The sequence below is a fragment of the Oryctolagus cuniculus genome, chromosome 18 (assembly GCF_051225735.1).
Source record: "Oryctolagus cuniculus isolate XC-2025 breed Fujian yellow rabbit chromosome 18, ASM5122573v1, whole genome shotgun sequence".
NCBI classification, from domain to species: Eukaryota; Metazoa; Chordata; class Mammalia; order Lagomorpha; family Leporidae; genus Oryctolagus; species Oryctolagus cuniculus.
Window position 1 is genome coordinate 13,769,642 of NC_142884.1, and position 11,809 is coordinate 13,781,450.

General features: G+C 66.5%; 1 protein-coding gene across 4 annotated transcripts; it reads left to right on the plus strand.

Annotated features, from left to right (window-relative positions):
• The first annotated feature begins 1,586 nt into the window (after nt 1–1,586).
• LOC127488215 (small ribosomal subunit protein eS19) lies at nt 1,587–10,915 on the plus strand. 4 transcript variants are annotated; one of them, XM_089318758.1, is made up of 7 exons: nt 1,587–1,621; nt 1,931–2,001; nt 2,087–2,187; nt 9,215–9,511; nt 9,627–9,745; nt 10,466–10,534; nt 10,627–10,915. In XM_089318758.1, exons 2-7 carry the CDS (start codon nt 1,931–1,933, stop codon nt 10,738–10,740), a joined length of 771 nt encoding a protein of 256 aa, XP_089174884.1. In that variant the 5' UTR covers nt 1,587–1,621; the 3' UTR covers nt 10,741–10,915. The 4 variants fall into 4 exon arrangements, with proteins under 4 accessions (XP_089174884.1, XP_069919386.1, XP_051692362.1 ...); XM_070063285.2 differs by lacking the exons at nt 9,215–9,511; nt 9,627–9,745; nt 10,466–10,534; nt 10,627–10,915 and adding exons at nt 4,532–4,715; nt 5,149–5,203; nt 5,475–5,541 and having other exon boundaries at nt 1,587–1,786; XM_051836402.3 differs by lacking the exons at nt 9,215–9,511; nt 9,627–9,745; nt 10,466–10,534; nt 10,627–10,915 and adding exons at nt 4,532–4,715; nt 5,149–5,203; nt 5,475–5,541.
• Nucleotides 10,916–11,809: the final 894 nt, after the last annotated feature.

An 11,809-nucleotide genomic window follows, 5' to 3' on the forward strand; every position in this document is an offset into this window, starting at 1 on the left:
ACCCTCCCCCTGCAGTCCTGGGAGGCCACTGGGCTCCCGACCCGGGACCAGCAACTGAGAGCACCATTTCCTACGCCGCAGCCCTAGGGCATTTTTTAAATGTCCGTTTATAGAATCCACTGGAAGGGGCTGAGCAGTTACCGGCTTTGGGTTCAAGTTCCCGCTCAGGTCGCAATATTACAAGGCCTCAGTGGCCTGGCCTGGAAGCACGTCACAGAGCTGCTGGGCATGAAGCTACAGAAACCAGCACCACGGAGGGCTGGCCTTGTGGCACAGCAGGTGAAGCCGCCACGTTCGACGCTGGCGCGCAGGTCGGATCAGAGGATCCAGTCTTGGCTGCTCTGCTTCCAATCCAGGTCCTCGCTAACGTGCCTGGGAAAGCAGCGGAAGACGGCCTGGAATGAGTCAGCCTGGGGCTGGTGCTGTGGTCCAGCGGGTTAAGCATCTGCTTGCAAGGCCAGCATCACACGCAGGCTGCGCCCCCTTCCCATCCGGCTCTCTGCTGATGCACCTGGGAAGGCAGCGGAAGGCAGCCGAGGAGTTGGACCCCTGCACCCACACGGGAGACCCAGATGGCTCCTGCCTGGCCCACACCTGGCTGGTGCAGGCCTTTGGAGAGGGAACCATGACATGGAAAACCTCTCTCCTATCTCTTCCTGTCTCTGTCACTCTGCATTTCAAATAAATTCGCGAATTCGTGTGTTGACTGCAGAGAAAGCAAATGAGATAGTAAAACTCTTCAGCTTTAGAAAGTATGAAACAGGTTTCAACAACATTCTACACGAATGCAAACCCGACTTAAATACACGATTTTCTGTCTCTAGAATAGTTTCACATTTTTCAACAACGCCTATAGGCTTATCAATAATTAAGCAATGCGGATTTCGCATACACGGCATCTCAGCACCGGGGAAAAAATTGACGGTCACGGTAAACTCGGGGCCGAGCCCACGCACACCGGCGCCGGGAGGCCCCGCCCCTGCCTTTGTCCCTGCCCTTAACCCCTCCCCGCCGCCAGGGCCTCACGCCCACTTCCACCCGGCTGAAGCAATGTCCGCCCTAAGAAGGGTGGGGCTTCCGGCTCCAAGTCGAGCGATTATTGGCTGTGGAAGAAAAGTGGGTGTGGCCATAGGCCGTCCTCGCCCTTCCCATACGTTCCGCCCTCGTAGTTCCGCCCTTACTATTTTCACTTCCGGTAAGGGAACCGGCACTTCCACCCGGAAAAGGGACGGCCCGCTAGAGACGCCTGCAGGGGCCACCCAGCCAACCTCTCGCGCACTTCCGCCCTTATGCTCTTCCCCCACCACGGTTCCTCCCGGCCAACGCGCGACGCCACCTAAATCACAAGTTCCCCCCAGGCCTCCGGAAGAAGGACGGGCAAAAAGGAAACCAGCCTCTACGCCCTTGCCCCTGGCCTCTCCCTTTGCCTCTCCGCCTCTGACTACACACCCGCCCATCTAAGCGGAAACGAAGCCGCCTTCGCCCTGAGAGAGGCGGAGCCACCTGCCGTAGCTCTGCTCTCGCGAGCCCTCGGAACTCTCGCGAGATCCTACGCCCGACTTGTGCGCCCGGGAAACCCCGTCGCTCCCTTTCCCCTGGCTGGCAGCGCGGAGGCCGCACGGTAAGCGGGCGCTCCGGGTCGGGTTGGGCACGGGGCGCCGGGGCCGGGTTCCAGCAGCCGGGAGCGCGTGCCCGAGAGCCCGGGGGCGTCCGGCGCGGGGCCGCCCCGCCCCCTGCAGCCGCGGCCACGTGCGGGCGGCAGGCCCGGACATGCCCGGCCGGCGAGGTGTGGGAGCGGAGAGTGCGGGCTGGGGGGCGCCCGGACCGGCGATGCGGGCGCGCAGGGGGTCGTGCTGGGTTCCCGGCGCGGGGCCGCGGCGGCGGGGCCGGCGGGGCCGAGCCGCGGTCACCGGCCTGACTGCCGCCGCAGATGCCTGGAGTCACCGTAAAGGACGTGAACCAGCAGGAGTTCGTCCGAGCTCTGGCCGCCTTCCTCAAAAAGTGAGTGCGGGGCCCAGGGCGGGCGGGGCGGGCCGCGCGGGGCGGGCGGGGGTCTCACCGGGGCCTGTGTCGCTGTCGCGGGCAGGTCCGGGAAGCTGAAGGTCCCCGAGTGGGTGGACACCGTCAAGCTGGCCAAGCACAAGGAGCTAGCCCCCTACGATGAGAACTGGTTCTACACGCGAGCCGGTGAGGCGCGGGGGCTGGGCGCGGGCCGGGGTGGGGTGGGGGCGGGGGGCCGTGCTGGGCTCCGGGGAACTGCAGGCGCTCGAGGGTGACCCCGAGACGGGGTGTCCCGCGCCGGAGGCCGCGAGCGGCAGGTGCACTGCGCCTGGTGTCCACGAGGCCCGGGAGCCGGTACTGGGGGTCGGCGGGGCTCAGCCTCGGCTAGCGGAGAGGTTGGTGGGGGTGGGGTCGGGGTGGCGCTGGCTGTGCCGAAGACCCTGGGTGACCCCGGTGAGTCGTCGTCAGGGCTTGCCCGTGGAGTTCTGGTCTGTCTGGCACAGGGTTGGGTTCGGGACCAGGGCCCTGCTCCGTGCGTTTCTGTTGGGATGCGGCCACGCCGGCCGGTGCAGGGTGGCCGGGCTGCGCCTCGGGCCTGCAGCGTCTCCTAAGCCGGCCCTGGCCCCTGGGTGCCCCTGCCCACCCGGCCGGCTCCGTCTGACCCTCGGATCTGTGCTGCCTTGGCCATTTTTGTAATTCGTTTACTTGTAAGGCAGAGTGAGCTCTTCCAAGTGGCCTCAACAGTGTGGACGGGGCCAGGCCAGAGTCCCCCTCAGGGTGGCGGGGAGCCGGGTGGGGAGTGCAGCGTCCGGGCAGGACGGGGACCGGGGACCGGGCACGAGTGGGACGCCGCTCGCTGCAGGGGGCTGCCTGACCTTCAGAAGGGAGGGGGGGTCGAGAGTGGCGTCTGGGTGGGGGCCCTGCTGAGCTGGGGCGTCTGTGGTGCAGGCGGCCCCGGTCCTGCGCGGGCTGTGACGGGCGTGGGTGGGAGGAAGGGGTGACTGGGGCTGGGCTGTCGGTCTGCACAGGCCCTCAAGTGCAGAGTCAGCCTCCACCCTCAGTCTGGCATGGGGGGGACATCAGCCCAGGGCTCAGTGTGGCCCTGCCCAGCAACCACAGGCAGCGCTTGAAGTCCAGTGAAGCCGTGGTGCACTTGCTAAGGTGATTCTTTGGTGTGGCCCTTGGCAGAAGAAACCCCTTGTATAGGAGAGGGTGGGGGTGTGGCCACACGGTAGGGTGACTGCAGGGGCCAGAGTGGCCCTCCCAAGGAGGGGAGGCGCTGTGACGAGGACGGCCTGGCTTGGCTACCGGTGCCCACCAGCGGGGTTTCAGGCAGCAGTCAGCCGTGAGTCAGCTGGCTTCGCTGGGCGTGCGTGTTCTCCGCGAGCCTCCCCAGGGATGGCAGGCTCCGTGTTGCTACGGGAGAGGAGCAGTGCTGGGTTAGACACCCCCCTCCCCTGTCGACCCGAGCTGAGCAGAGGCCTCCGGTCCTGTTGGGCACAGCCTCTGCTGCCGTCTGGGCGTCTCAGCCCTTCGGGGCTGTCCCGGGTGCAGGCGGCCGGGAAGGGGTGGCATTGAACGGGGCTTCCAGTGAGGTTGCTGTGACGGCAGATTGGGGGTGAGGTGAGGCCCGGCAGAGGGGCAGGCTGTAGGGGTGGGGCCTGGGTCAAGGCCGAGGCAGAATGGGCGGCCAGATGGTGGTTTTGAGCTGAGCAGAGGCAGGGTGGCCGTGGCAGGAAGAGGGCGTGTCTTGCTGCAGAAGAATGTTGTGATCCCAAAAGTTTGTGGAAAATGCGAAAAAGCTCCTTTTGCATTTTTTTAAGACTTATTTATTTTGAGAGAGAGACCTTCCGCCTGCTGGCTCCCTCCCCAGGTGGCCACCATGGCCAGGCTGAAGCCAGGAGCTTCATCGGGGTCTCCCGCGTGGTGCCAGGCCCAGACACCTGAGTCATCTCCTGCTGCCTTTCCCAGGCGCACGAGCAGGGGCCTGGACCAGAAGTGGAGCAGCCGGGGCTCAACGGGCGTCCAGGTGTCCATGCGGGGCACACACACATGGTGCCCCAGCACCGGCCCCTCCCCCGCATCTTAGGTCTCCAGGGGCAGGGGGAGGCTGAAGCGAGGGGAGCACCCACCTCGCCTTGGTCTCAGCGCCTGGCTCCTGGGCTGTAGTCAGGAGAGAGGAGGCCCTCCCCACTGGTCTGCAGGGCTGGGACGCTGCTGTCACCCAGGCCACCAACACCGCTTGCAGGTCTCAGCCCTGGAAATCCCAGCCCAGTTGGGCAGGCCCGGGCGGCCGGGCTTCCCGCATCCAGGCCTCGGTCCTGCAGCCGCAGTGGCAGAGCACGGACAGGCCCTGGAGCCTCGCCCGCATCTGCACGCCGCTGCCGGGTGCCTGTTGGCCTCGGGTGTGGGTGAGGCGTCCCGCCTGGATTCACCAGAGGGTTCTCCGCTCGCGGGGAGCGCGTGGCCGCAGCTGTGCAGAGACCCCTCCTGCCCACGAAGGGTCCTCACGTCCCCACCCCACCCCCAGCGTCCACAGCGCGGCACCTGTACCTGCGGGGCGGTGCTGGCGTCGGCTCCATGACCAAGATCTACGGGGGCCGGCAGAGGAACGGCGTCATGCCCAGCCACTTCAGCCGCGGCTCCAAGAGCGTGGCCCGCCGCGTCCTGCAGGCCCTGGAGGGGCTGAAGATGGTGGAAAAGGACCAGGACGGGTAAGTGGGCGCCTGGGGCGGGGCCACTTCCACCGACCACCCTGGCTCCGCCCTCATGAGCCTGCCCCCTAACTTGGCCACTACTTTTTGGGGATTTTGATCTGATGCTTGCACAGCACTGCCCCATCAGCTCCCAGGGGCCTCCAGCCACCGGGCTCCCGCGGGGAGCTGGCCCATGTGGTCCAGGGGCCTCCAGCTACACGGGCTCCCTCGGGGAGCTGGCCCATGTGGTCCAGGGGCCTCCAGCCACCAGGCTCCCTCGGGGAGCTGGCCCATGTGGTCCAGGGGCCTCCAGCCACCAGGCTCCCTCGGGGACCTGGCCCGTGTGGTCCAGGGGCCTCCAGCCACCAGGCTCCCTCGGGGACCTGGCCCGTGTGGTCCAGAGCCAGGCGCGAGGGGACTTAATGTGTGCATGACCCCTTCCCTCCCGCAGGGGCCGCAAACTGACACCTCAGGGACAAAGAGATCTGGACAGAATCGCTGGACAGGTGAGGCCCACAGGGGGCTGGGGCTGGCTCTCCATCGCTGCCTGGGCGTGTCTGGGCTGGGTCCTCCCACAGCCCAGCCTGGTGGGGGCAGTGGAGGGAAGGAGGTGGCTGGGCCCGTGGGGCACACTGCTTCCTCCTTGGGGGCAGTGGGGAAAAGTAGTTGTGGGGCCAGCTGAGCCACTGGAACTGCAAGGCCGGGCCGTGTGGTGGGGGCTGCTGCAGAGGCCCCCCCCCATAGGCCCCGCCCTGACCTCGCCGTCTTCTCCCACAGGTGGCAGCTGCCAACAAGAAACATTAAAACAAGTGATGCTGGGTCAATAAATTGCCTCATTCGTAAACTGGTCTGGCTCCTGATTGGCTGCTCCGTGGGGCGCGGGTGAAGGGGCACTTTCCCCCCTGACAGGTGCCTGTGGTGCGGCAGTGAGGCCCAGGCTTTGCACTTGGTTTCCCCAGGAGGCAGGATGTCCCAGCTGTCCCTCTGCCTGCCCCTGGTCCTGTCCTGTCCTGTCCCTGCAATTCGGGAAAGAGAGCAGAGGAGCAGCTGTGTGAAGCCCAGGACCAGGGTGGGTGGAGGAAGGCAGGCGCCGAGCACACACCTGGGGCCTGCCCCGCCGTGCCTGCCTCCACTGCACGGCCCCCCCCCCCCCCCCCCCCGTGGTTGGGACCCTGGGCCCCCGCTGGGTGCAGCTAGTTCTGAACTGGCCTTGCTGACTCTGGGAGTGATGGTCCCGCAAACTGCCCCGATGACCGGTCCACTTCCAGCAGGGGACCTGGCTCCTTCCCGGGCCAGGATTCCATGGGGAGCGGCCAGTGAGATGGGCCTGAGTGCTGTTCTGTGCAGCCCCACTTAGGAGGTGAGGGGTTGGGTAGTCTGCCAGCCGCCCCACCGATGAGGAGACCCCATCACGTGGAGCCCCCAGCTGCTCCCCGGCCTGGCCCCTCCCCCCAGGGAAGGCATTCCCCAGAGCTCAGCGCCAGGCATCTGTCTGCGCCTCTCCGGCCACTGGGGGGCAGTGGAGGCCCTGGAAGCCGCTCAGCCTTGAAAGATGAGGTCCGGCTTCCAGTTCTGGATCCCGATCTGCTGGGAGGGGCAGAAGGAACAGAAGCATAGAGGAGCCAATGACCTGCCCCTCAAGGAACACCCTGCATGGGAAGGGGAGGACCCGGGTTCAAAGGGAACTGGGCCACAGCCTCAAAGGAAGGCAACCAGACAGACGCTCACTATAGTGGACAACCCCCCTGGGACCCTCCAGCCCAGGAAGCAAGTGACGATAGGCGTGCGGCGTCCTGGGGGTGCCCCTCAGGAATGAGGCCTCTCACCCCACTGTGGCTCCACCCCCGCTGTCACTCCAGGGGCAGCCAGGTGTGCTTCCCCTGCTGTGCACTAGGGTCCCAGCACCCCCACACCCGTCCTGTAAGGACACTGCAGGTGCAGAGGCCTCAGAGAGCTGGATCGGAAGAGGAGCAGGCAGCAGCTTTATCCGCTACGCCACAGCGCCGGCCCCTTTACTAATTGTTGACACTAAAAATCCCCCTGTGGGGCTGGCACTGTAGCACAGCAGATTGGCTGCCACCTGTGACTGGCACCCCATGTGGGAGCTCCGGTTCAGGTCCCAGCTGCTGCACTTGAGATGAGCTTTGTGCTAATGTGCCTGGGAAGCCGGCAGGTGCTGACAAGTGTTTGGGCTCAGGGCCAGCGTTATGGTACAGCGGGTCAAGCTGCTGCCTACAAACCCAGCACCTGATACGGGCACTGGTTCGAGTCCTGCCAGCTCCACCGGCCATCCGGCTCCCTGCTAATGCTCCTGGGGAAAAAGTGGAGAAATGGCCCAAGAGCTTGGGCCCCTGCACCTGCAGGGGAGACCTGAGTGGGGTTCTGGCCTCTTGGCTTCAGCCGCAGCCCTTGGAGCCACTGAGGAATGAACCAGATGATAGAAGATCTCAATCTCTTTGCCTTGCAAATGAATAAATAAAAATCTAAAAGACCTCATTTGGCAGGTGAACCAGCTGGCTGAAGATCCGTCACTGCCTTTCAAATCTTTGAAAAGGAAAATCTCCCTACAGTGGACTGTTTATTACTTGAAAGGAAGGAAGACAGAAATGTTCCCTCCAACAGGGCTGGGCCACCAGGAGCCAGGAACTCAACCCAGGTCTCCCATGTGGCAGGGACCAAACACTGAAGTCATTATCTTTTAAAGATGTATTTATTTGAAAGGCAGAGTGACAGGGAGAGACACAAAGCAATTTCCCACCCACCCACTGGTTGAAGTACTTGGGTCCCTGCCACCCGTGTGGAGACATGGAGTTCCTGCGTGACCCAGCCAGCTGTTGGAGGGGGACTAGCAGGTGGAAGAGCTCTGTCTGCCCTCCATTTGTCGGCCACGTTGCCTGCACTGTGGCACAGAGCTGAGCTGCAGCTTGCGACACCAGCATCCCATACTGAAGAACCGATGCAAGCCCCCGGCGCTCTGCTTCCAACCCAGCTCCCTGCTGATGCGCCTGGGAGAGCAGCAGAGGACGGCCCGGGTGCTGGGAGACGGGCCCCGCCCTGGCTGTGGCAGCCATCTGAGGAGTGAACCGATGCATGGAGGATCCCTCTCCATCACTGCCTTTTCAATAAATACATCGTTTCCATGCCAGGGCCTGGAGGAGGGAGGCCACCAAGGGGGCCGCCTGTTCAACACAAGCGACGTTTTCTGAGCGCTTAGCGCTTGGGGTGGGGGGGCAGCTCCTTTACTCCTGTCCCCCAAGAAGCGAGAAAACAGAGGCTCAGAGAGGGGAGGTGCAGGGTGTGCCGGGACAGGGCCAAGGGACAGCTGCACCCTGCACCTCGGCTCCCTCCCTCACCTCCCCAGACGCCGCTGAGGCAGCCTGTGCGTGCCTTCTTCCCCCGCCCCTCAGGGGAATTGCGGCTACCACAGGTGCAGGGGCAGCTCCTCCCCCGCTCTCAGGCCCAACAGCCAGAGAGCCCAGCACCGGGTCAGCGGAGCCCATCTCCGCGAAGGCTGGGCCGGAAGTGGGGTGGGGCTTGGCGTGGAATCTGGTACCCCAGGACTGCCGCAGCTCAGACCAACCAACCCACGGGGAGAAGATGCCTGGGGGTCTGCGAGCCCGCCCAGGTCCGCCTGCCCCCCTCCTCCCCCTCTTCCTGCTGTTCCTGGCCTGCCTGGGTATGTGGCGGAGGGGTGGGCGCTGGGTGGGCGGCCGGCAGAGGGGTGGGGGAGACGGAGGGAAGGGTGGGCAGCTGGGGATGACCCCCCTCCCCGTAGCAGTCCTGCACGTTGCCGTAGGCGACATATGGGACACAGGAGCTACACTCCTGAGCCAGCCAAGGTGAGGCCGGAGGGAGCCCGGGGCGTCCACAGCGCCGTGGAGGGAGGCAGCCCCACAGGTCAAAATAAGGAACTTGCGAGGTTGAGCACTGCGCTGGTGCAGAATGGGGCCCTGGGGGGAGGGGAGGACTCTCAGCGGCCCCCCTGTAGAAGGAGCCCTTTCTGGGGGGAGGTGGGGCCTCCACCACCTCCCTCGAGCCCCCGATGGCCGGCACCTGGCAGGGGCTGCGCCCGGGCTGACCGAGGGGCTCCAAGAGCAAGGTGGCTCACCACAGTGTCTCCAGGAGGGCCTGGAGCTCATCTGGGTGTCGCACGCCCATGACCATGAAGCCGCTGGGCCTTCCCCCACCTCTTCCTCCTCCCCTCTTCCTCAGCCCCCTCCCCCGTGGGCCATGTGGACTGGCCTAGGGCAGTGACATCGTCCAGTCCAGTTTCTCTCTTCCCTGCTGAGCCACTTCCCTTAGCTCCCAGCCTGGCTCAAGGACAGAACTCACGCCCTGCCCCTGGGCTGGCCACACTCACCCACACAGACACATATGCACGCAAGGCAGGGTGGGCTGGATCGGAACAGGAAGGGATCTGACCTGGCCAGGGTACTTCCTGGGTGGTGGGGGTGCAAGAGGGAGCAGCCAGGGGGGCCTCGCCTTCCCCAGGCCCTGACGGCTCCTTCCCTCCGCAGGCCCCGAGTGCCAGGCCCTGTGGATAAAGGAGGGCCCACCGTCCATGACCGTCAGCCTGGGGGACCGGGCCCACCTCCCGTGCGAAAACAACGGCAGCAACAGTGCCAACGTCTCCTGGTGGTTCATCGGGCAGGGCAACTGCTCGTGGCCACGCTACTACCTGGGCCAGGCCTCCACGGAAAGTGGCGAATGGGTCATCGCCAAGGTGAACAAGAGCCACGGTGGCATGTACCAGTGCACCGTGAAAGACGGGGACATGGAGCGGCACTCCTGCGGCACCTACCTCCGAGTGCGCGGTGAGCACGCTCTGCCAAGGGCGCTGGGGGCGTGGCCGGCGCTGGCTGGGGTCAGGGGGCTGGAGGGAGGGCGGGCAGCCGGTGCCAGGAGCCTAAGCAGCAGCCCCTCCCACAGAGCCGCCCCCCAGACCCTTCCTGGACATGGGCGAGGGCACCAAGAACCGCATCATCACAGCCGAGGGCATCATCTTGCTGTTCTGTGCCGTGGTGCCCGGGACGCTGCTGCTGTTCAGGGTGAGCCCCCCCCTGCATCCCCCCCCCCTCCCCCCGCCCAGCCAGCCTGCCAGGGCTCAGGCCTCCAAGTCCCCACCCTGCGCTTTGGCAAGGACTGTAAATGATGCTGAGCCCAGGACACGCCCCCTCATTGCCTCCCCCCCCCCCCGCAGTCACCTCCCTTCAAAGGCGAGTCATTCTAACCCCCAGGGGGTGTCTGTCCTGCCCCCCACCCCCAGCCCAGGAGTGCCTGCCGGCACCCTCCAGGTAAGATGGTGGACAGCAGGTCCAACCTCCACTGGCGGTGCCGGCATCATGGAGCACCTGTTCCCCACCCAGCTCTCTGCTAATGTGCCCTGGGAGGCAGCAGACCCCCGCCCAAGTACTAGGGCCCTGCCACCCAACGTGGGAGACCCAGACGGAGCTCCTGGCTCCTGGCTTTGGCCTGGCCCAGCCCTGGCTGTTGCAGCCACTGGGGGAGTGAACCAGCGGATGGAAGATTCTCTCTCTCTCTCTCTCTCTCTCTCTCTCTCTCTCTCTCTCTCTCGTTCCGCCTTTCAAATAACTGGGAAGATGGGGCTGGGCGTCCTCCCCGCGCTGTCTCGGCCACAGGGCCGCTACTCTGAGTCACTGTCGTCATCACTCGTGGGGACAGGCCTAAGGACACCAGCTTTGGACCCCACCCCACCCCTCTGGCATGGGGAGGGTCTGAAAGGTTATCCCCCCCGCCCACCCCTGCAGAAGCGCTGGCAGAATGAGAAATTCGCAGTGGACGCCCAGGACGACTACGAAGACGAGAATCTTTACGAGGTGAGCGTGGGGTGGGGGCCTCGAGGGTCTGCCCGGCTCCTCCCTGGGGGCGGCTGGGGACTGGGCAGGTGCTGACCCCACGCTGTTTCCAGGGCTTGAATCTGGACGACTGCTCCATGTACGAGGACATCTCCCGGGGCCTCCAGGGCACCTACCAGGACGTGGGCAGCCTCCACATCGGAGACGTGCAGCTGGAGAAGCCATGACCACACCAGCCCCCACGCCCCGGCCTCTCCACTGTCCCAGACCTCTGCAGCGAGAGTCCCCCCTCTGCTCCCCTCCCCCGCGGGAACGAGCCCCTAATCGACGGGCAGCGTCCTAGTGCCCCCGCCCCGCTCTGTCATGGCCACTTAGTGATAATAAATCCTTTCCCACTGCCGACCTCGGCAGCAGTGATGGATCTCAGGGGGGCAGCCCCCTCCCGCCCTGGCCCACTCCCACACCTGGGGCCGCACCCGGGCCACCCAGCTAAGGAGCCTGGTCTCCATCCGAGGAGTAGGGCCAGAGAGACAGCGACTGAGACAGACAGGGACGGGTGCAGGGCCCGCCGGCCACACAGGGACTTGGTGGGGGGCGGAGGCGGGGAGCCAAGAGGGCTCCGAGGGACAGCGCGGGCTGCGGAGAGACCCCACGCGAGATGGGCAGTGGGGGACTGAGGAGGGACGGCCGGCAGGCCAGGCCGCAGCTCGGACCCCGGCTCCTCCAGCTAGCGGCGCGGGGCTGCCCAGGGTGCGGGGTCGTCGGACCAGGCGCGGCCGGGGCGGGGTAGGTGGGGCGGGGCAGGGGCGGGGGGGGGGGGGCCGCAGGGTAGGCGGGGCGGGGCCTGGGCCGGGCCGGGGGCCGGGGTAGGTGGGGCCGGGGAGGGGGGCCGGGGTCCGAGGCCCGGTTCGGGCCGGGGCCGGGTAGGTGGGGCCGGGGCGGGGCGGGGGGGCCGGGCCGGGGCCGGGTAAGTGGGGAGGGGGCCGGGGCGGGCCGGGGCCGGGTAAGTGGGGAGGGGGCCGGGGCGGGGGCCGGGGTCCGGGGCCGGGCCGGGTAGGTGGGGCCGGGGCGGGGGCCCGGTTCGGGCCGGGGCCGGGTAGGTGGGGCCGGGGCGGGGCGGGGGCCGGGGCAGGTGGGGCGGGGCGGGGTCCGGGATCCGGGGCCGGGTAAGTGGGGAGGGGGCCGGGGCGGGCCGGGGCCGGGTAAGGGGGGAGGGGGCCGGGTAAGTGGGGAGGGGGCCGGGGCCGGGTAAGTGGGGAGGGGGCGGGGGCCGGGGGCCGGGGCCGGGGCCGGGTA

Excerpts from the sequence above, each read along its gene's own strand:
- LOC127488215 (XM_089318758.1), top strand. The coding sequence starts at position 1,931 with ATGCCTGGAGTCACCGTAAAGGACGTGAACCAGCAGGAGTTCGTCCGA. Across the intron at positions 2,188-9,214 it reads CTGGTTCTACACGCGAGCCG|GCCCCGAGTGCCAGGCCCTG; the intron begins GTGAGGCGCGGG and ends TTCCCTCCGCAG. Across the intron at positions 9,512-9,626 it reads CACCTACCTCCGAGTGCGCG|AGCCGCCCCCCAGACCCTTC; the intron begins GTGAGCACGCTC and ends CCCCTCCCACAG.